This window comes from Oxyura jamaicensis, chromosome 19 (genome assembly GCF_011077185.1).
Source record: "Oxyura jamaicensis isolate SHBP4307 breed ruddy duck chromosome 19, BPBGC_Ojam_1.0, whole genome shotgun sequence".
Taxonomy (NCBI): Eukaryota; Metazoa; Chordata; class Aves; order Anseriformes; family Anatidae; genus Oxyura; species Oxyura jamaicensis.
Genome location: NC_048911.1, coordinates 9,986,827 through 10,009,725, shown reverse-complemented (window position 1 = coordinate 10,009,725; position 22,899 = coordinate 9,986,827). Strand labels below are relative to the sequence as shown.

General features: G+C 46.5%; 1 protein-coding gene across 4 annotated transcripts; it reads left to right on the top strand.

The window, feature by feature from the left end:
- The first annotated feature begins 3,741 nt into the window (after positions 1-3,741).
- HEATR6 (HEAT repeat containing 6) lies at positions 3,742-22,332 on the top strand. Of its 4 annotated transcripts, none has more exons than XM_035343260.1 (22): positions 3,742-4,205; positions 4,519-4,606; positions 4,738-4,872; positions 7,321-7,428; positions 7,858-7,998; positions 9,001-9,116; positions 9,821-9,935; positions 10,200-10,301; positions 10,685-10,822; positions 12,068-12,360; positions 12,749-12,926; positions 13,111-13,317; positions 13,891-13,990; positions 14,201-14,556; positions 15,495-15,617; positions 16,104-16,190; positions 16,996-17,130; positions 18,287-18,409; positions 19,423-19,547; positions 20,241-20,337; positions 20,759-20,963; positions 21,452-22,332. In XM_035343260.1, the coding sequence occupies exons 3-22, from the start codon at positions 4,867-4,869 to the stop codon at positions 22,000-22,002; spliced, it is 3,306 nt and encodes a 1,101-aa protein (XP_035199151.1). In that variant the 5' UTR covers positions 3,742-4,205; positions 4,519-4,606; positions 4,738-4,866; the 3' UTR covers positions 22,003-22,332. The 4 variants fall into 4 exon arrangements, with proteins under 4 accessions (XP_035199151.1, XP_035199152.1, XP_035199150.1 ...); XM_035343261.1 differs by having other exon boundaries at positions 3,779-3,814; XM_035343259.1 differs by lacking the exon at positions 3,742-4,205 and having other exon boundaries at positions 4,403-4,606.
- The last annotated feature ends 567 nt before the right edge of the window (positions 22,333-22,899 follow it).

Genomic DNA, 22,899 nt, shown 5'->3' with positions numbered 1-22,899 from the left:
TGGGGAGAGTGTCACGTTATTTCCTAACAGACCGAGTTTTTCAATTCCTTATACTTCTTCTAGGTGTGGCCTTGTGAAAGCAGAGTTTTGTGGTGCTGAAGGAGCTCCTCTTTGGTAGCTGTGCTCCATGTGTGTAGCTGTTAGTTGTTATCGGGGATTCATTTCTCTTCGTGGAGTAAAGCAGCTGGAGGAGGTGCGTTACTCCCGTAGCAGGGAGGAGCCAGCCTTGCTCCCTGCCTTGCTGGCACAATATTCATCTTCCCCCCCAGGCTGTGACCACCTGTGGCTCTGGGAAGGGACAGAGTGACGGCGAGGAGGTCCTCCCAACCCTGGCACCCTGAGCAGGGGCCGGGCTCCTGTGGGAACAGCGGGGCCGCGTGCCCGCGCTCTCCTCTCCTTCTGTCCTGCAAAGTCTCTCTGCAGCACCGGCACCGCAGCCTTAATCCTCCCAGGCACGTGGAGGCAGAGCCTGTTGCTGGTAAGCCTGGCACCCAAAGGACATGTTCCTCTTCGCAGCGTTTTTGTGGGAGATTTGTGCTGAAACATGGAAGTTTCCTTTATCTCGTGCTCCGTCCCTGCCTGGTAAACCCTGGGGAGACGGCTGGCACTCGCTGAAGGAAGCGGGGCTGTGCCGTCCCTGCCCACCCGGGGGTTCCCGGCTTTGTTCTATTTATTGAGCAGCGACTCCGACACCCTTTGCCAGGCTGTGACTCACGGCAGCAATGCCTGCGCACGAGGCATGCCTCTCAGAGCCCCCTGTGGATATGGATCTACAGGATCCTCGCAGGAGCCGGCCGTGTTTGTGTTTCCTCCCTCGAGGCAGCGGCTAGCTGAGGCTGAGCAGTGACTCAGTGACGGCGAGACAAATAACGGCCTAACCCTGGTCAGCAGCTCCAACAGCCCTTCTGCGAGCGACCCCGGGCACTATGCTTACCCGAGGTGTTGGTGCTGAGCGAGGGAAGGGCCACGGGCAGGGCAGGGCAGGCGGCGGCATTGCCCGGTGCTGTGCTGGGCCAGGTTTCCCCCTGCACAGCTAAATCCCGGAGCAGGGAGGGGAGCAGATGGCCGTAAAGCAGAAGGCCCCGTCCGGACCGTCTCAAACATGTCAGGTCCACGTCAACCTGTGCGGATTGCCCTGGGCAGCATCCAGATGTGTTTTTTGGCTTTTGAGCCTCTGGCTTCCTTCTTTCCGGCCTCTCCTCTGAGGCCTGCTCCGTGCTTCAGGCACGGCCATGCCCGGCCTGATCCTGCCCTGTCCCTTCCCCTGCCTGCAGCCTGAGCAGGGGCAGCCCCAGGTCAGGATTTGGCCCTGGGTTAAGCCCGAGGGACAGTTTCATCTGGCCCTGGCGTGGCTCCTTTTCCCTTGCCTGTGGAAGCGGGCTGGTTTAGTGGCCTCAGAGGAATGGCCTGGCCCTGGTGGAAGGGCGGGGAGGTTTATAGGAGAGGTGCAAGAACCCCATGCAACACCCCCTGCATTTCAACATGCGCACGGCCTTTCCTTTCGCCTCTTTCCAGCCCGGCTGTGAATGGAGTGCTTTCAGTGGGAGGAGATTGCTGGGAGCGCTTCTCCCCCCTCGCATTGGTTACAGCCCATAAAAACACGCAAGGAATTTGCCACGGCAGTCCCTCGCACTCCTTCAGAACCCGTGAAAGCAGCCTTTGTTCCCCGAGCTGCTCCGACCTGCACGTGTGGGACGGGGCTGGGGTCTGCGGAGCTGCTCGGGTGCTGCCGTGGGGACGGAGGCAGCAAGCCAGGCCCTGGGCAAAGCGTTCCCCGTTGTCCTACCCCAGCACTGAGCGCTGCCAGGACACAGCAGGACGGGCAGAGTTCAATGCCTCACAGCAGAGCAGAGCTTTAGCCCTGTGCTGCTTAAGCTGAGTCAGAGGAACGGAAATCCCGTCTTACACAGGCGTTTTTCCATGAGCGAGAGGTTAAGCGTTCCGTTCCAGGCTTGGGGCTGGATCTCGTGCCCACCTCGCACGGCTCCCGAGGGGCTGTGTCACTCACCACGGCCTGCTGGGGGCCGACAAGGGGCCAGGCACGGGTGGGATGTGCAGGAGGGATGCAGGGTGGGATGCACAGGTGGGGTGCGTGGGCAGGGTGCGCAGGTGGGACGCACGGGTGGGATGCGTGGGCAGGATGTGCCCCCGCCGCAGCCTGCACACAGTGGCTGGCACCCAGCCCAGAGCGCAGCTCTGGGAATAAATGAGCGCCTGTTTTGTTTTTGAGGAAAGCCCAAAAGGCTTCGACGAGGACAAAGCCTCTTCCTCGATCCTCTTTTAACGGTCTTGTTTTCTCTAAGGGACCCAACTGATCCAGCAGGGAGCGACTGACCGGGTCCGTCAGCCAGCTTGGAGGGGGCAAATCTGGACCCGCGCTGCAGAGGCTCCCCCTGAAACAGTGGCTGGCCGGGCTGAGGGCTGGCACCTGCCTGCCTCCCTCCAGAAGTGTCCCCAGGTACTGGTGGCCTCCAGTGACTTGCATGGCACAGAAAAACCTGGCGTGACTCAGCAAGCGCCGGGTGCCAGGCCAGGGCTTTGGCGCTGTGACCGTCCTCCAGCAACGCCGACACCTGCAATTCCGGCAGAGCCTGGGCTGGCCTAAGACACCGTGTTACTTAAATATTTTATAGAAAATCATTAAGCAATTAAATCTGGCAGTTCTCTCATCGTATGGAAAGCAGCCTGTAGTCTGTGCAGTAAACAGGGCAATGCTTTCCGTTCTTTCTGGATGTCTTCTTGGAGTCTAACTCCAATCCTTGCTTCAGAATAACTATAATTATCTCTAATTGCCATTATTGTTTAACATTTTTAGCATTTGCAAGTGCAAACTGTTAGTTTTCCATGCAGATACAATCAGCAGCCAGGGTTCACAATGAAAGCAATTAAAATCCTGTGATTATTACAAGCCTGCTTGTCTATACAACAGCTTCAATCTGCATGACTTGCCAAGACGTAGGCTAGAAACTCAGACAAATCTAGCATTTATTTAGTAACCCAGCAAAGCTACTACCCCTTGCTGTCTCCAATGATTTGCATCTACGGCACTTTTTGGAAGGACAAGAGTGTCGAGGGGAGGGGAAAGAAAGCATTTTCTAGAATACGTCCCTGGAGAATACACAGCGGAGATAAAATTATGCACATGAATTATGCATATGAATTATGATTTCACTCCTATTTTTGTTGGGATTAGCTCATGTTTGGTGTGCATCCCTGGCAGGCGGCTGCGGCCGGGCAGCCAGCAGAGCGCTCTCCAAGTCCCAGCAGGTCGCTGCGCTCTCGGCCCCGCGTTCCCCTCCTGACGGCTGAGCACCGGCAGCAGCCGGGGCCGTTACTCGGTGCTCATGTAGGGGTTTATGGCACCTCTCCTGAAAACGTGCAAAGGATGAAAACAGATTTAGATGTACCAGTGAAAAACCACCCTGCGCTATTTTGTGCAGAGGGGGAGGTGTCGCAGGCTCGCTGCCACCAGCCAGGCTCCACCGGTGTCCCCGGGGTCCCCGTCACCTCCTGCGGAGGCGGCATGGGGACGTCCCAGCCTCTGCTTGGGAAGACAAAACCCAGGGCGAGGGGCACGAGCGGGATGCAGGGGCCAACCGGTACCAGCTGCGCTTCCAAATCACCGCGCCAGTTCCCAGCCCAGCCTGTTTAAGCCACTAAGTAAGTCCGGTAGTCCTTCACCCAGAAATAGCTTTGGAAACCTGAGCCCTGGTTCTCAGGAGGGCTGGGTGACCTCGGACCACGGCGTTCCCGTTTGGAAGGAGGTTTAATGCCTGCCCCTCACTGGAGAAGAGGAATTAGCCAAATTAGCCAGGTCACCGGGGCAGGTGGAGGGCTCAGGGAGCCAGGTTGGGGACCCGGCCAGGGCTGGATGCGGGCAGTGGGGTCCCAGCAGTGCGGGTAGGCACCCTTCCTGCTGCTCGTGGGTGCTCTGCGTGCCGTGTCCGATCCCCATGTCCCACCTCTGATCCTGCCGTGCAGCAACAACCCCGACTTTGCCAGCAGTCGCTTGCATGAGAAAACGAGATTAGGAAAATATTCCAAGTATCCGTGTCTGTCCTTCAGGGACAAACAAACCCGGAGCCAGCGCTGTTTGTCTGTCAGCTGGCCCGCAGCTTGGGAAAACAGCTGGGAAGTGCAGTGGGAGACACCTTTGGCACCAGCGGAGATAATGCTGAGTACCGCGCTGAATCTGCAGGAGGACGGTAAATGTGTAGCCTCTCGCAAGCGGGGGCACTCACTAAATCTCCATTCCTGAACATCCCAGGGATGGAGAATCTCCATGTGCATGCTTGCTTCCCTGGGCATGTGGATTTTTCTAGATTCAGGTGTTCCAGCTGCTTCAAAATTATGCTGATAAGATGTGCAAAGTTGGGAAATTTGGAGGACTGAGGGCAATAGCGGCATTCTGGGGAGCCTGGCAAAGAAACCCCCTGAAATTCTGATCTGAGTTTTGGGCCAGTTATTCTCCCAGGGCAATAAGATCAAGATGAACTCTCTCTGTTCTGCCTTTTCCAGGAACAGACACAGTTGACAGATCAGAAATGCGAGGAGGAAGGGAGGAATGGTAGCAGTTCCCAGGTCATCATTTTGTCAAAATCAGCAGGTATCTGCCATGCCCTTGAGCTCTCTGCCATGGCCCCTGTTCCGCGTGGCTTCCCCGTGGCAGCTGTCACCAGCCCTGCATTATCAAACCACCTGCCCGAATTTCAAGGAACTCATCCATATATTCAACAGGAATAGCAATTTCCGGGAGCTCTTGGGGGCCTGGAGATAAGAGCATCTGAAACGGGGATTTCTGCTGAGCTGTGCTTACGCTGCCGGAGCTGGAATTTCTCTGGGCTCAGATATCCGCTGGGGTGCTGCATGGAGGTGGTTTTCGTTTAAGCCGTAATCAACCACGGCTCACAAAGCGCTATCCCCATGGGAACTCTCCCAGTTCTGGGGGCCAGCTCATCTCATCACAGTGATTTTGCATTCCCCTAGCCCTGCCGTAAGCTTTGCAGACGTGGATTTATCCGTATATCCTCATGGCTTCTTGCAGAGGACTGTCTTGGTGTATTATGCTTGCCCATGGATTCCCCACCACTCTCCAGCCTCAGCGGGGCAGCCAGAGCGGAGCCCGCGGTGCCAGCTCCTGCCTCTCGCAGGGGATCAGGCTCAGCACCAGCCCTTCTGGCAGTCAGCGTTTGCCTGGCCCCAGTCCTGGGGAAGCACAGACCCCGCTGCAAGCCCCGGTGGTGCAGCCCGGGGAGGACACTGTCTCTGCATGTTTTTAAGCCAAACGCAGCTCCTGAAATCAACAGAGATGGAGATTCCCCTGCAGCCCGGGGAGCCGTCCTTTCCACATTCTTTCCTGGGACCTTCAAAGGAGCTGAGGAATCCAATTCCCACTAATTTGCTTTGAAAATACCAAGCTAAAATTGTAATTATGGCACATGGCATTACAGGTGAGGAAAGAACCCAACAGACTTCAGGTACTTCGTTTTCCTAAGATATGAGCGTTGATGATTAAGACTTAGATTTTAAACAATATTATGTTGCTTAACATTGGAAGCTGTCCCTACAATTAATGAAAATTTCATAGACTGACTGGGGAAGAAAGAGACCATTTTATGTCCCACACCAGATGGCCTAACCCAGCTGCTCACTTTTTTCTTTGAACTGTGATTCTAATGACTTCTCTGTCCTTTGAAGTCTGGCTCTGTGCTGTCGAACCAGATGTATTTGCATGATAGTAGCAGTGCGTGCTTAACAGTTGTGGACTTGTGCTCTTTTCCCTCACGGCCACTGCTGGATACTGCGCAATGGTTGCTCTTGTTCGGGGTTTTTGAAGGGCGAGCACATGTGAGGGCTCACTAGGCGGTGGTAAGATGTGTCTCCATGTAACAAATTGTGAGGAATTACTCCCTAAGCCCATCTGGTGTGGCATCTTCACCAGCTCTGCCTTTGGTTGCTGTATAAACCCACGTGGTGGTTTCAGTCCCCGATTTATTAGGGCCCCACAAAAGCAGGGGCGGCTGTCAAAACGCAAATTTCAGCAGCACTTTAAAAAACAAAAGGGCAACGAGAAAGGACGAGCTTTAAATACGCATTAAGAAGCTTTCGACATTATAAATCACAAAATAAAACGGTGACAAAAGGAACAAAACCAAAAACGGTCCCCGAGCGTGGGCTTGGTAGACGTTTGCTGCAAGGCAATGCTGACATTCCTGGCTTTGAAATGCCAGACCCACAGCGGCTCTGCCGAGCCCAGCAGCACCCGGCTGCGTGCATGAGGGAGCGCCTCCCGGCAGCGCTCGCTGCCTGGCACGAGCCCCAATTTCGCCCATTTTCGCCCCAAAACCACTCGGGGAAGACCCCCTGACGGAGGCTCCACCGTGGCGAAGGTGCCCACGGGCTGCTTGTCATCCCTCTGCCTCCCGGAGCACTTGGCAGCAGCGAGCGGCTCCCCGCAGGGCCACGGCTGGACCGGGAGCTCCGTCGAGTCGCCCTGTCGCGACATGAACACGCGATAACGACATTAACGCGTGGTTCTGCCGGCACAAAACGCGGACACCCCCCTCCGGGACAGCCCCGTCCCTATCGCTCCGGGCCGGCCGCGGGCGGGCAGTGCCCCCTGCCGCCCCGCGCTGCCCTCAGAGGCCGCCTCCCGCCGCCCGCCGCCGCGCTCCTCCCGCCGCCGCCATTTTGCGGCCTCCCCTCCCTCCATCCCTCCCCGCCCGGCCCGGCCGCCATAGGCGCCCCGGAAGGGCCCGGCGTTGCCATAACGCCGCTACGGGGAGGGCACAAGATGGCGGGGCCGGAGCCGGGCGGCTCGTTCCGGCGCTGCCTGTCGCGGCTGGGTGCCCTCCGCCTTCAGCCCGGCTCCGAGCTGCCCGCGGGCGGCCGCCGCACCGAGCTGCACCTGCTGTTCGACCAGCTCATCTCCGAGAGCTGCGGGCCCGCCGCGGCGGCCGGGCCCAGCCCGCAGGTACCGGGGCGCTGCGCTGGGGGCACCCCACGCGTGGGAGGCGCGGGTCGTCTCTGAGCTTCCCTGTGTTTTTTTTTTTTTTTTGTTGTTGTTGTTGTTTGTTTGTTTTATTTTGGGTTTGGCCATCGTTGCTGGCCTTGGTTTTGCCGTACTGTTTGCTGTTTGAGCGGCGCTGGCGTTTAGGTGATGAGCGAGGGAAAGGGAAGGCTCCCAGGTGTCTCGTTAGTTACCCACGTATTATCGATGGTGGTGTTATGCTGACCATGAGATCAAAGCCTTAGCTGGTGATGTGGTTTCCACCCCAGGTTTGTCGTCTCTAATTAATAAACCGATGCTTTCTTTTCCAGGATGTCTGTGTTTTGCTCGTCCAAGCCTGCCAGCTGGTTCACCTCGATCAGGCGCATCTCGTCAGCAAAGTCTGTCAGCTCATCTATCACTTACTTAACAGATTTCAGGTACGGAAAGTTTGGCTGTGCCTCTGTTCCCCCTGTGCTACCTCCCTGCCACCAGCAGTAAGCCAGAGAGGCCTTTTCTTTCTTTTATGGGGCTATGGAGATGGCTTCCATGCAAATTCACTTGGATTTTTGCTCTGTCGGTCCTTTACCTCTTAGCAGAGGTTCTCATCTGTGGCTCTAGCATGGCTGACGGCTTCCTCGTGTAAAAATATCTCCCGGTCATAACTAATACTCCATGGAGAGTACCCTTGGTTATAAGACATTTGTGTGAATTTGTCCTTTTCTTAACTGTAGCCTGATTCTGTGATGATGTGTAATTTTAACAGCCAGATTACACGAGTCTGTACCCACGAGGAGGGTAGATACATTGATCTTAACACTACTGAATGATCTATTTTTCTTCACCGTAATCCTTTTCTGTTATGACAGGTGACATTTGATGAACAGAACTTGAATTTTCTTATCTCCTACTGCATCTCTGCTCTTAAGCAGTGCAGCTCTTGGACACATGTAGAAATTCTGCAAGCTTTAGGAGCTCTTGTTTACAATAATGGACCTAAATGTCAGAAGGTAGGTTTACAAAATAGGAGAAACTAACCAAGAAAAACTTGCAACCTCCGCTGTTTCTTCTTTTTTTCTCTCGGAGAGCAGGGGAGGTTAATAGAAAATGTATCATGTTCTCAAACCACTGTACCTTTTAGCTTAATATTAGACTCCATTTAAATCCTGCCTGTTACCTGTGGAAAAGTTGAATTTCAGGTGTGTTATGTGTGTATTGTAACAATCAGTAGATGACAAGATTCTTCCCAAGCTGAATGATGCTGTACCTGCAGGCTGCAGCTGTAGGGACCATCTAGCATCTGGCTTGAGCCAAAGGCACACTGTGAAAGAAGGGCAGCAGGCTCAGTCTGCAGACTAAGCACCCTGGTTTGTCTGTGTGTCAGGCAGGAAGAATGTGGGGAGCTTTGAATTGCTTGTTACTCAGCAGGCTCCATTGAGGGTCCGGAAATTTATCCCGCAGCTGGATCAGGTCTTTGGTGTGCGATGGGTTCAAAGCCACCTCAAAGCTGAGGCTCTCTAGTATCAGTCCTGGCCTTGCACGAAGCTCCTTGTGGCAGCGGCGTGACTGATAGTGGTTGATATGTTGAATTCTCTTGCTATCACCAGCTCTTGGCAGTTTGCAGAGCGGTTTCTGCTGTTTGTCTGGAGCACAGGGTAGTGATGCTAGCAGTGTTGTAGCTGCCAGCTTGCGTGGGTTTGTAGCCTGGAAAACTGCAGCAGTTTGGTACAGCAGTTGTTGCTAACTTAGCTTTATGTCTGGGAAGAAGGCATAAATTGTGACTCAGCCTGAGCTATGCTCACGCTCAGTACTTTTTTAAGTACAAAATAGGAGAGCTTTGGAAACGCACGTTATCTGGTCATTTTGGTAAACATAATCTGTCTGTGGAATTTGAAATTGCAGCTGGCATATCTTTTTTTTTGTAGCATGGATGTATTTACCTGCCAAACAAAAGAGCCATCGGGCTGAGGGAAGAGCATTGACCCCTAGTGACTTTTGCTGGTTTGTTTCAGTATCTCCCGGATTTGCTGGGCAAGACAGGACTCCTGGTGCAGTTCAGTGATTCTGCTCAGCCCAACATGGAGCTCAGGACGGCAGCACTACACAGCATGGCAAACCTGTGTCTCAGGTGCGTACCAACCTTTGCAGGTGGTGGAGCAGCTGCCTTAGAAGATGTACATCTGACAGCACGGGCTGCTGGTTTGCTCTGTCTGCACTAGGAACAGCGAATGTGGGACCTGTAGGCTGTGTATGCTTAAACTTGAAGTCTAAAACATTAGTGCTCCAAGCTATTGTGTCATTTGTGGATAAAACCATGAACTCTCAGACTTCTGGAAATAGTGTTATTGTGGGACATGTTTAGGGAAGAAAAGAAAGTGTTTTGTCTGGTCCTGTGGTAACTGCTGGGAGGTCGTGAGACCTCTGTCCTTGGAGGTGCTCAGAACGTGAATGGACGCAGTCCCGGGCAGCCTGCTGCCATCGGCTGTGCTGTGGGCAAGGGGCTTGGAGTAGCTGATCCACAGAGGTACTTTCCAACCTCAAACTATTCTGTGATTTGAATTTCAGGAGAATCTCTTGCAATATTAGGGCCATCCTCTGAATGTTATCAAATGTGCTTTGGTGGCTTGAAGTAACTAAAAGTTTTGGAAACAGATGCTTAGGAATCCATTAGAAAGGAATTTGCTTAATGACCCTGAAGCTACTGCAGCAATGGCCAACTTTTATTTTATGGTACTTAGGGCAGCAAAGATTAGTGATGCAATTTCCCTCCCTTCCTACACAGAGTCAAGAGACGGATTATAAGCAATGATTTGTCTCTTGCTTTTATTTTAGTGTGCCTGGACAGCCATACTTGGATGAGTCCTACCGAAGTGTCTGCTTTCAAACTTTCCTAAGTGTTCTGCAGTCTTCAAAAACCTCTGATATGGATGACATCACCTTTTGTGTGGTAAGTGTGAGTCTAGGATGCTCTAATTAGGAAATTGTGCTGCTGGAATACTGGAATTTGGAATACATGAAATTTGGAATGTTTTCAACTGAGATTTTGCTTAAATAGACTTTTTTGTTGTTTTGCTTTAATAGGCTATTATAAATAACTGTCAAAGTAACTATGTTGAGCAAAGCTTTAACTGCGTAGAAGGTCACTTGAGAGATGTGAACCTTCAGTGTTTAGGGGAGGCAAAGTAAGACGTTGTGTGGTTTTTGCTTTCAGTTGCTACAGAATGCACTGAAAGGTATCCAATCACTTCTGAACGGTGGGAAGATGAAACTAACGCAAGCTGACCAGCTTGGATCTCTTCTTGCAGTATTAAAGGTAAATACTGAAACAGACACTGGGAAGTGCACCTTCCAGTTACCCGTTGAGTACAAACAGTATGGGAAGATGAGAAAGAGGGAGCAGGGAAGCCTGAGTGTGGGGGAAAGATGTAGTGTGAGATATAAAGAAAAACGTATCGTGTTTCTCTCACAGCATCTTAACTGCAGTTCCTACATCAGAATGTGAGAGAAAGATGGGAGGCCTGCTTTTCTGGACCTAAAGTCCTTCTGCAGATAGCTGTTACATAGCCTGGGGAGAGGCAGGATGTGGAGGGAGGATCACAAGCCAAAGGGAAAAGTGATGAACACCTGGGGAAATACACAGCAAATCTTTGTGCATCGAAAAGGAAAAGAACGCTAACATTTCTGTTACTCTTCCAGAAGTGTATGTTTCACGGCCTGCCGGGACTGAGCATAGAAGTGCCTGCAGCCTTGTACCCAGCGCCGTTACCTCAGTATGACAAAAGGTCACCTGTCAAGCAGGAACAGCCAGAGCCAGCTACCTCCAAGACAGCAGGGGTAAACTGAAATCATGCTGATTCTCCTGCGTACTCGTGTGCATGTTTGAGGTTGTATGGACGTTACAAATACCTGATATGGTATTAGTGGCTAACGGTCTCCTTGCATTTTGGGCACGTGATACTTTTTTTGTTGTTGTTGCTTTGGTTTAAAGATATTGGTTATAAATCTCTGCGCTGAATAAAATTGCTTTGTGAACTCGGGTGACAAGAACAAATGGCTCTGCAGAGACTGGTTTTCTTGACTTAAGCTGTGTGCATCAGCTATTCGTCTGTAGCCAAGAATTCTTGGCCTGCAGACATGGAATTGATGCTTGCAGACTAGCCAAAGTTTTTTATTTTATAAATTGCATTTTTTCCCCTAACATCTCACAGTCATTTTCCCTTTTTCTAAGGGAAGTCAAGTTCACCTAGAGGCTGATACTTAGGGACTGATTTTCTTTATTTTTTTCTGCTTTTCCTCTCCTCTCTGGCTGTTCTGCTTAATTCTTACACAGGTTATTATTTAACCCTGTAAATCTTTTTTTCCCTGTAATGTCTTTCAGATAATTGGTAATCCAAAGTTAGGTAGTCATGTGGACCTGTTTCTTTATAGATGCTAAATAACTACTATAAAGCCAAAAGAACTGCAAAAGCACTGGCTGTGTTTATTAATTTCTGTGCAAAATGTTTTTTAAATAAAAATTTTATGTTGAAAATATTTTGTTTTTACTGATAAAGAAGCCAAAGTTTAATTTTTGAGGGTATTCAGATATAAGCTGTTTCCTTACACTAGGATGTTAGTATATTGATCCTACTGTTGTTATTAATTGGCAGAATTTGCAATTTCTGATATTGATGGTGTGATTTTTTTTTTGATATGTACAATAAGGACTTGATGATCCTTAAGGGTCCCTTCCAACTCAGGATATTCTATTCTATTCTATTCTAATATTGTATATACGTTTTCTTGCATTTATACATGCAGTATTGCTGCACTGAAGATGCTAAGTAGCTGTGATAACTCAGAGTTAAACTAAATTTAATCTAAACATGTTTAGAAACTAAAACTGTTATGTGTTGATGCACTTATACAAAGGGCATGATTTATTATATTGAACTCTGCTTTCGTCTGGATTAACAATTAGCTTTGTTTTCAGAGGAGATCTTTTCTCCTAGTAAAAGATTTACCACTATGAAACGTTTGCACATCTTTATAGATGCTACTTCAATAATTTTTTTAAAATCTATTTTTTTTTTTAAACAGAACCGAAGAAAAAAGTCCAAAGGGAAACAAAAGAAAGGAGAGTTTGCGGAAGAAGGAAGAGAAGATTTGCGTGATGCAGGAAACGAATCGATCCGTGGAGCTGACATGCTGAAACTGCGCTTGGGGGATGCACAGAACAGTCCTTGTTCAGATCCTCAGACTTGTGCATCAGATGCTGCATGTGTGCCTGCTGGAAAGGATCACTTATCTTCACACTGTACTAGCTGGAAGAGAATCAGCAGCAGTGAATCAGAATATTCTGATGCTGAAGGTGGAATACAGAGCAAAATGAGGTTATTGTTGTTCATGTAATCATAAAACATAGTAGCAAGTAGTGCTGTTTTCATAACAATTTATGTTTATCACATTAAATCAGCCCTTTTGTTCCTGTAGATCTAGTACCAATTTTACATGTGTGTAGACTTCCTCTCAGAGGATTGAGTACTTTGTTCTTAATCAAAACTGTTGAAAAAATCACTTTTCCATTTATGTTGTGGTACAAGAAAAATGGAAGGCAGTAATTAATATAGGCTTGAAAGTAAACTTGTCCTTTCTGTTCCCTGTTTTGGTCTAAAATACTTCACTTACTGCTCTCACAGCTATCCACTAACATGAAAGAGGTTAAGTCCATTCCTTCTCACTGCTGCTATTCCATTAATCTTTTTGTTTATTTTTTTTAAGGTCTTATCAAGCCAAAGTTCGTCAAGGTGCTCTAGCTTGTTTCCTCTCTACTATAAAATCAATAGAAAAAAGAGTTCTTTATGGCTACTGGTCAGCGTTTGTTCCTGATGCACCTGGCATTGGCAGCCCCCAGTCAGTGTCCTTGATGACTATTGCTTTAAAGGACCCTTCTCCAAAGGTTAGACAGTTTTGAGTAGATGAAGCATTGTATTTTTCAAGTATTAATCTTCAGTTACTAATCTTACATAGTAAAAATGTGATACTCATCTTGTGCTTGAGATGATCATTCCAGAAGACCTATGAGAAAATTGCATTTTCTCAGAAGATCTGCTGTGGCTAACAAAAATGTTTTATCTTTTCAGACACGTGCCTGTTCTCTTCAAGTTCTGTCAGCCATTCTGGAAGGTTCGAAGCAGTTTCTTTCTGTTGCTGAAGATGCTAATGATCACAAGAGAGCTTTTACACCCTTTTCTGTAACTATTGCTTCTAGCATCCGGGAGCTGCACCGCTGCCTGCTGCTGGCCCTGGTGGCAGAGTCATCTTTTCAGACACTAACGCAAATCATCAAGGTAATTGCACTGTCAGCATTTCAAGTGCTACCCAAGAGCTGATACTGGTCTCTAGATTTTTTTTTTTTTTGGAATAAAGGTGGCACAGAAGTTCTTGTAGCTGTTGAGGACCACGGGGGAAGAGGGGCAAATACTGTCATCGTATCACAGAGCTTCAATGACTGAGTCTTTCTACAGAGGCCTAGGGTCTCTTTTCTCTTCAGTGCAGTTCTCTTGTTCTGCATTTCTTTCATGTATTCTTTTTTTGAGGTGAATGAGCTTATGAAATTATTATGAAGACTTACCCTGCCTTTGAGACTTGAATCCAAACCACCATCTTAAGAAACAGAAGTTTTCCGTGGGCTATTGAAGTTTCTTGGTCTTTATGCCAGGTCACAGTACTTAAATACTTGCTGTAGGAGCCAAGTTTGTAACCAGTTTTCAAAGAGCAGCTAACTGGGTCACTTTTTTCGGGTGCTCTCAGATACTTAGCCGTCTAAATGGCCTAAATTGCAAATGTAAGAACAAATGTTTTGGAGGCCAGGCTGACGTAACCACTGCTCCATGTATGTTTTTTTTTTTTTTGTGTTTCAGTGCCTTGCAAATTTGGTTTCAAATGCACCATACAGCCGTTTAAATCCTGGGTTGCTGACAAGAGTCTGGAACCAGATAAAGCCATACATTTGTCATAAAGGTTTGTTCTGTATATCTGGAGTCTCTTTGCATGTTACTCCTTAATTCAATATTGGTTATTGTGCAATATTATAAATACACAACTAGAGGTAGCACCGTCAAATTGTGTGTTATGATTTGTCTCATTTGAAAGTGTCTGAAAAAAAAACAGAGGTATCAGTGAGATGCTAATGGGCTGCCTTTCTGTTCCTCTCCCTGTTCTTTCTTGCAGATGTTAATGTCCGAGTTTCTAGCCTCACGTTATTAGGGGCTATAGTATCAGCCCAAGCACCTTTACCAGAGGTGCAGTTACTTTTGCAACAGCCCAGTTCTTCAGGGCTAAACAGTAGTGGCAGTGGAACCCCTCATCGTTTTAATTCTTCTGAGCAGTGGAGAAAAGCCCTCCCCTTGGAAGGGGAGTCTCCAGATAATCCAGTGGGATGTGCGTCCTCAGAACCATGCTGGCTTATTCGTCTCTGTATTTCCATCGTTGTTCTGCCCAGGGAGGATTCCTGTTCTGACAGCGATGCTAACTTCCCATCTGGGAGCGTTTATGAACCATCTCCTGTTCGACTGGAAGCCTTGCAGGTGATGATGAACAGTTAGCTTGTAAAATGAACAGCTTGGTACAATATCAAATTGCCTCACATCAGCCGAGTCTCATGGGTTGCCTTTGTTTTTAGCTCGCTCAGTGAGATCAGGTGAAAGCATTTGCTAGAGCAGCATTTCTGCTCTGTTGTGGCTGAAGGAGCAGTAGCGTTTTGATTCTATGCCTGTGGCCACAGCAAAGCCCTCCCAGAGTAACGCTACAGCAGTGAGTTCTTCTGTCTGATTTTTGGTACCTTTATTATTTTTAAATATTATTTGGCTTTAAGTGCTGACATCTGGTGAAAGCTGTGAGTTTTCTCCCATGCAAACTCCTCTGTACAGAATCTAAATTAAAGGTTTGCTAGAAAACAGGGGGGGGAGTCGGGGTGGTGGTGTTGGAAACCTTGCAGTTGACAAACAGTGGAAAGAGCTGCAGGGTGATGCTGCATGGCTAAAGTACCACCTGTGAACGTTGAGGCTTGGCCCTGTTTTTCTTCACATAACCACAGAAAACGATATTTTGTAGTGTGCATCCCAAGGGTCTCATACTTTTTCTGGAACAACGGATATTTGTTAAATCCAGCTTCGCAGAACACAGCAGCAGTATTGCAGGGGATGCAGAATGTATTACTCTTACAGACACTCTTGCTTATTTTCTTCGCTACAGGAGACCTCATTTAACTTACGGTAAATAATTCATTGTGTTGCTACCCAATAGTGCTTTTGTGGCTCTTTTTTGAACCAGATAATGGAGTCAGAAGGTTTTTAATTAGCTCTACTCTTCTAGAAGTTGTGCTGTAAGGTGTATCTGTTACATTAGACTTCAGTATATGGTTGCTGTGTTGGTTTGTCTGTTAACATGCTGTCTGTGTTTCAGGTAGTTTGGTTTAATAGAAGGAAAAAATGCTGAATTGAGTATATCTTTTGGTTGTATTTAGGTATTGGCTCTTCTTGTAAAAGGGTATTTCTCTGTGGCTCAGACCTATTTGCTAGAACTTGGAGAAGTTGCTTGCAAATGCATGGAAGAAGTGGATCCATCCATTCAGCTTCATGGAGCCAAAGTAAGAGTGTGAGGAAACACCAATATTATTTTACCAAGGCATTTTTGCCATTCGGTGTGCTTTGCAAGTACAGATGAGTAATGCTGAATGTTCAGAGTCTGTATTTTTCACGTAGCAGCACTTTGTAATGAGCTGGTGCCTGCTGTAGCTCTTCGGAAATGCAGCACCCTGCCACTTGGGGAAGTGCACCTTCTACTTCTAGTCTTGAATTCTTAACGGATGTTTGGCCTGTTACCCAAAGGAAATCTTAAAGATTTTGTCTTTGCCGAGCGATTTGTTATGCTGCTTTAGCTGGGGACTTTATGTAAGAAAGGCTTTTCATCTAATTTCCTCACTAGCAGGGACAGAATAGAGTCCAAATTAATACTGGATCTCATATTTTTGTTCCTTGGGTAAATAAGTATAGTCCTAGGTAAAGGTTAGTGTAGTTCTGTGGTACTTGAGTCATCCTTGATGAAGATCTAGCTGCTTTCTGTCTCCTTGCAGCTTCTGGAGGAGCTGGGCACAGGTATAGTACAGCAGTACAAACCTGATTCAGCTGTTGCCCCTGATCAGAGAGTACCGGTCAGCATGGTAAGTGTGTGGGCTCGCTCTGAGATTGCACTCAGAGCTTCCTTTCTTGAATTCCCTGCAAAGTTACTGGCATGGGAACAAATCAATTACAGGAAAGCAGAACAGGAGTAAATACCTGCAGCTTTGTAGGCACTGGTATGTACGATTTCTGTAGGCTTCCTCCATTATTTTGGCATTTATTTTAGACTGTAGGCAAGTGATCTTTTTACGTGGTATTAACAATGCCTCTACCTTGCCTCATCCCACTTCTTCCTGCCTGATGTAAGTCAGGAAGCTGGAAAACCAGTACAAGCTTTGCATGTGTCATTACTGCTACATAAAACCTAGATGTAGACGTCTAGCGTTATGGCGTTCTGTGAACAGAAGGTAATTTTAAAATGTTATTTAGAGTATACTAAAGCCTAAGCTTGTCACCAGAGACCCTGCAAGCTGGGAAACGTCTCCAGTACTAGTGGTTTTCCTCACTTGTTGTGAATGGAGATTGTCAGGTAAATGAAAATACCCAGCTTTGTGGTTTCAAGAATGGAATCGTACTTCTGCTTAATGCAATATAAATGGGCGTACCCCTTGAGAAGGAACAAACACAACTCAGCCAATAAGTACTTTATAGCAGTACTAAAATATCTTAAATACTTTATTCAGGATGTTAATTATTTTAGGGTTCCAAACAGTTGTAATCACTTTCACGTGGGATTTTGCTACCTGCTGTATGTCTTCTAAATGATTGTGGAAAAAGACAAACTATTACAGAACTTAGGCATAATTGCTGAGTTTTAACAGGTAAACCTGTCTGCTTCTTCTGCAGGTTGTCACTTTCTGGACTATGATGTTAAATGGCCCTTTACCTGGTGCTCTGCAGAATTCTCAACATGCAACTCTTCAGACGAGTGCCTGTGACGCTCTGTCTTCCATCTTGCCAGAAGCTTTTGGCAGTCTGCAGGTAACGGAGCACTTCAATAAGCTTGGCATTTTACCTGTTGAGACTTTTTTCTTGTCTGCTAGATTGTAGTAATATAAAGCCTTTATATGGAGAGGGTAGGGAAGCCTTCTGGAATATTTCTTGCATTCTGAACAAGCTGTGACTATTGAAGACTGGAAGAGGCAATGTTGAGAGTAATTAGTCTCACAAACCAATTAAACTGTGGGTCACAGAAGCTTTTTGGCCCTGCTATGAATACTCAACCTTGGCTATTGATGCATGGGATGGAGGGCAAGAATTTCATTGCATGAGGGAGGGGTGAAGGGTTGCTGTTTTGCTGGTTAAGCATTTGAAGAGACAGCTGAGCCAACAGCCGTGGATGGATGTTGTTCGCCAATTTGCATGCAAGTTTATTCCTTTGGCTGGCTTTTAAAACATTAAGCTGCAGTGTTTGCCCTGGCAGAAGCAAATGAATATGCTGGCCCTCCTCTCCTTTTGCAACATGAAATATGCTTCTAAACATGAAAGCCTTGGCAGTGTACCACCACTGCATTGTGCAGCTCCTTTTATGTCACTGTGCCCTTCTTGATGGGGAGCGCTCTGCCAGATCTCATTTGCCCAAGAATTGCTAGTACAGCAGTATCTCTGGTATTCTCCGTCTGGTTTCTCCAAGTACAGCATGTACTTCATCACTCTGTACTTTGATCTTGTACACTCTCTTGTCCCTGTGGTCACGTGGGGTCAAGTCAGTGCCCACTCTGACCCTTTGCTCTGATGAAACAAAGATCTTTGTCATGGTTTGGTAAACTGGCAATCTGTCCAGGATGAACTTAATCTACCTTGTTGTCCTTGTTTGCGAAGTGACAGGAGACAGCAACTGATCCAGGTTGTTTTACCTGTGGTGGGCCATTTACCTTCTGCATTTGGATGACAGATAGTATTTTGATTCCTTCATGGTATTATCTAATAGCAACAAGACAACTTTTTTCAGGAAGTGTGGTTTTCTGTGTGGCATCCAGAAATGCCTGTCAATTTACCTTGAAGGAAAGAGTGCACTCTGAATGGTAGCTTCTATGGATTCCATGTATTACGGTCTTTCAGAGTATTTGTCAGTTGTCTGTCTTTGAGAGTATTTTTTTCAGTTTCTCTGCGTTGCCACGACTGCTTATCATTTCAGAATGACCACCAGATCCTGTGCATCACTCTGCTGCTTGGCCTGAACCACAGTGAGACTCCCCTGGTAAAAGCTGCTGCTGCGCGTGCCCTTGGAGTTTACATCCTCTTCTCTTGCCTTCGTCAGGTCAGAACTTTTTTATTTTTCTTATTTTTAACTGTTTTAGAATGGATTTGATAAACCATGTGATAAGGGACCTGAATTCATTTGCAATTGGTTGCTTTTGGTTTTTGGCATGTATACTTTTTCTCTGCTGTCTCCGTTTTGGCTCTTGCTTTGTGTGGTAAACAAACTCAGTGCAGTCCTATGTGAGATGAAGGAGGACCCAGGGTGCCTCATAAGGGAACACAAAAGGAGGTAGGTCAGGATCTGCCCCAAGGTCTCAGGGACCAAACTGGGAAAAGCTAGGTTGGCATGAAGGAGCTGCAAGAAATGAAGAAGGGAGCAGCTGTGTACCACCCTAGAGTTTAACTAAAGTATTTAACAGGAAGGGGCTTCAGTTTTGCTTAAAACTGACAAGTAAAGCTCATTTAGAGAAAAATGCTGATTAGCTTCCACAACAATTTGATCTTAGCTTGGCTGGGTTACTAGCCTTTTTTTGCAATGTAGCCTTAAGTGAGTGATTTTAACAAACAAATTATGCAGTAGCTGATGCTGCAATTTTAGTTCAAATATTTTGCAAGAAAAATCCTTTATCGTGAGCAAAGGAATGAAAATGAAATGTAATGTACCATAGAAGAGAAAATTAAACAAGCAGCTCAACAAGGAGGTTGGTGAAGCAATTACTTTCTTAACATTGGGATTTGATGAGTATAAAATTGACAGTCCAGGTAATTAAGTTAAAATCCAAAGTAACTAAAGCACCAATGGAATTAAATTATACAGTGAAAGCTTTCAGCAAAAGCTACCTAGGAGAGTGGTGATCTTGGTCCCCATGGTGGTTTAGACTGTTAATTAAAGATCAAACAAACCTGTACAGAAAGCACTGTAAACACATTAAAAGTTGTTGCCTAAGAAAGAATATGTTAACAGAGGCAGTCTGTGCAGATCTCATTTTCCCTAGAAGGGCCAGATGTGTGTGTTACTAAGGAAATCATGCAGATTTTTTAAAACTTTCTAATCACTTTTTTCTTTTACAGGATGTGATGTTTGTGGCAGACACAGCAAATGCTATTCTGAATTCCCTCCATGACAAGTCTCCGAATGTCCGTGCCAAAGCAGCCTGGTCCCTGGGCAATCTTACAGACACTCTGATCGTCAACATGTACGTCAGTGGGCTTTGGCCCACAGAGGTCCTCTCAGTGCCTGTATTCCCCTAGCAAATAGAGGGCACTTACTATCAAAAAGACAAAATCTGTGGTCACTGCGTCAAAACAGAATGCTTCTTTGTACGCACTCTTAAGCATGGGTAGACACATGGGCTGTATTATAAATATCCCGTTCCCAGCTGGGGTCAAGTTCAACTTCACTGCTTGATTTTTAGGTCTTTCGAATCATTAATGCTGGAGTATGCTCCAAGATTACTTTTCAGTTTTCTGTTTTTTTCGTATGTTACTTTGTGTAATTGCATGTTCCCTGGTTACTTTACTTTAACATACTACAAAAGTATGATTAACGAATATTTAACGCTTCCTCAAGCCAAAGACTGGAGGACGCCCAGCCCACTGTTACATTTTTAACAGGAGAAATAGTTATCATATATTCCTGCTAATGAATTGCCTCTGAGCAATTCATTGCCCTCTGTCTTTTATTGCAGACGTAATACATTGCTAACAGGCTTTCTTGCATTGATAGCTTGGTTTTAAATTAATAAACATAGTGGTCACATGTAGTAAGGTCTGCCTTACATATTAGCCTTCTAAAGAGTGAAGGTTGTTCAAATGACTTTATAAAGGATTGTATCACATCTTTGAGAGTGGATTAACTGAGCCGGTCTTTCACAATATAATCCTGCTAGGGAAACAATGGGACAAAGTTTTCAAGAGGAATTTTCTGATCTCCTCCTGTTGAAAATGTTACGGTCTGCAACCGAAGCATCCAAGGACAAAGACAAGGTATGAGGGGGAAAGAGGGTGGAGGATTGTGGTGTAGTTAGCTGTTACATTTTCATTTTAAAGAAAGGCACCATTTACTGGCTTTTAGGTGTTCTGCCCCCACAGACAGTGAGCTGCTGGGCAGCATCCTCTCTTGAGGGTCGATGTGTGGATGTTTCCCATGTCTGTGGCCTGCAGGGCACTTGATTTTGTACTTGTCCATAGTGTGAAGATTTTTAATTGTTTCGGAATGATCATTAGCGTAAAATGATGTTTCCGATGGTATTTAGTAAGTTACATCTGAAAAGACACCGGCTTGATTCCAGGTGGTTTCCTTGTTGACTCGGTGCATGATCATGTAGCAGGCTTGACAAAGGCTTTGCCCATAAGCTAAAAGCCAAAATGCTGTTATGGGAGTTTTCTTTTTTTCTCTTCCCTCCAGGTAAAGAGCAATGCAGTCCGGGCCCTTGGGAATCTGCTTCATTTCCTTCAACCATATCACGTAGCAAACCCCAGATTTAGGGAAGCCATCGAGGAATCTCTTCAGGCCCTCATTTCTACTGTCCTGAGTGAGGCCACCATGAAGGTGCGCTGGAATGCTTGCTACGCGCTCGGGAACGTGTTTAAGAACACTGCCTTGCCACTTGGTGAGTAGACTGGTCCCCTGGCTTTGGATTTATACATCAGGTTGTGGTTTTAATAAGACAGTCTGTTACAAATGTGCCGGGGAAGAGGGGAAAAAGTAAACTGATCTGAATCATGTTGTCATATCCAGAAGTATATCTTTCCCAGAACTCTAGCCAGTGAAATAGGTTCAGATTCTGGAAATGCTAATACACTCATAACTGTGCTGTGTTCATTTGGATCTGTCTTGTTGAAAAGAACGGGTTTACAGCTATGATTAGATGAAAAGTGTTACTTTTCCCCTTACAAAACTTCAGATTAATTTTTCTAAAACTATTTTTTTCTTTTTCATAACCCCTGCTTCTCTCATTAGACCAGCATAAATACAGTAAATGTAAGACCATTAAATATTTTGGAGATACATTTACAGTTTTGTATATTTTGAGTGATTGAAAAGGGTTTGTGTTGTTGTTGGTTTTATAGTAAAAATAGTAATTTTTATTACTATTAGGAGAGGCTCCTTGGACCACACAAGCATATAATGCACTTTCCTTGGTAGTGAAGTCATGCAAGAATTTTAAAATCCGAATCAAATCAGCCATGGCCCTCTCCATCCCTAGCAAGAGGGAATGCTACGGACCCACTGAGCAGTTCTGCCAGATCTGGGATGCCTTGGTGGAAGCCTTGCAGAAAAGTGAAGACACTGAGGACTTTCTGGAATTCAAGTACAGTGCCAGCCTCAGAACACAGATCTGCCAGGCTCTGCTTCACTTATTAAGTCTGGCAAAGAGCACGGACCTGCCATTAATTTGGAGAACCATAACAGAAAATGGGGATGCAATCAAATCCTATGTCTTGCAATACATGAAATCTGGAGTTGAAGAAAATGAAGCAGGAACGCACACAGACTTGTGCGAGAAAGAGAGAAAGTTAAAGAGAGCTATTGAACATCTCAGTGGGTTAGAGAAACAGATGGAGGGCAAAGCTGGCCGAAGAGTGTGTGTTTACCTAGAAGGTATCTTGACAAACCATGCCAGTGCCACTGAGTTAACAAAGACCTAAAAAGGAACACCTGTTTCAGTGGCCAGTAACTTGTGCATCTGATTGCACACAGAAGAAACACACTGGTTGGAATTGTGCAGGTCATCCAAAAGAAAAATTTCCTGTTGTTGGTGTTAAACAGTTTGTTTTGAACTTTATTCATTCATAACACCTCTTTTTTAAAATTTTTGTTTTGAATGAACTCTTGAAATCATCCTCACTTGGTTTTGTTTGTACCTGTTACAATGTTGTTACCACTTGGGAAACAAATGTCCTTTCTTTGTATGTTTTATAAAAACAGCCTCTTCTATGAGTTTATCTGAAAGCCTTTTGTTACTATTGCTGCTATATTCAAAATCACGTTTGTAAGGGAGGGATCTGGTTGAATTTTGTTTTTCTAAGCACTGCAAATTTTGCCACTCTTACGTCCCTGCAATAAACCTGAATATGCCAATATTTGAGTAACAGCTTAGAGCAAACACGCTTTGCCTTTAACTGTCTATTCCTGGTGTCTTACACCCGGCCTCCCCCTCCCTACTGCCTTTGCTCATCCTGTCTTCCCAAACCTCACCTCCGTGTCTCCAGGTGGGTGGTACTGCACCGCATAGGCCAGAAAACTCAAATTAGTTCCTCTGAGCTGATCAGAGGCTGGAGTTCTGTCTCTTAAACCAGTGCTACCTTGGGGCTGTGTCGCCTTTTTGTGGGATGTGTTGTGATGTTCTAAACCTCAGGTGGCTTTGTGTGTGTTGCTGAAGTTCTGTCCCCTTCCCCTTCCTTCAGGATTACGCGCCTTGCTCTGTTTGATCTGTGCTTACTGCGCTGATAGCTGGCGGAGGACGGAGCTCTGTGATGTTGCCAGGGACGAATCAATACCTCCAGGAATTAGCCCGGCTCTGAGGCACTTGGAGAGTTAAGTGC

Bases quoted from the DNA above. Each gene is read 5' to 3' on its own strand.
- HEATR6 (XM_035343258.1), top strand. From the start codon at position 6,794: ATGGCGGGGCCGGAGCCGGGCGGCTCGTTCCGGCGCTGCCTGTCGCGG. The intron at 12,361-12,748 runs GTTATTGTTGTT...ATTTTTTTTAAG, and splicing joins GGAATACAGAGCAAAATGAG to GTCTTATCAAGCCAAAGTTC. The intron at 12,927-13,110 runs GTTAGACAGTTT...TTATCTTTTCAG, and splicing joins TAAAGGACCCTTCTCCAAAG to ACACGTGCCTGTTCTCTTCA.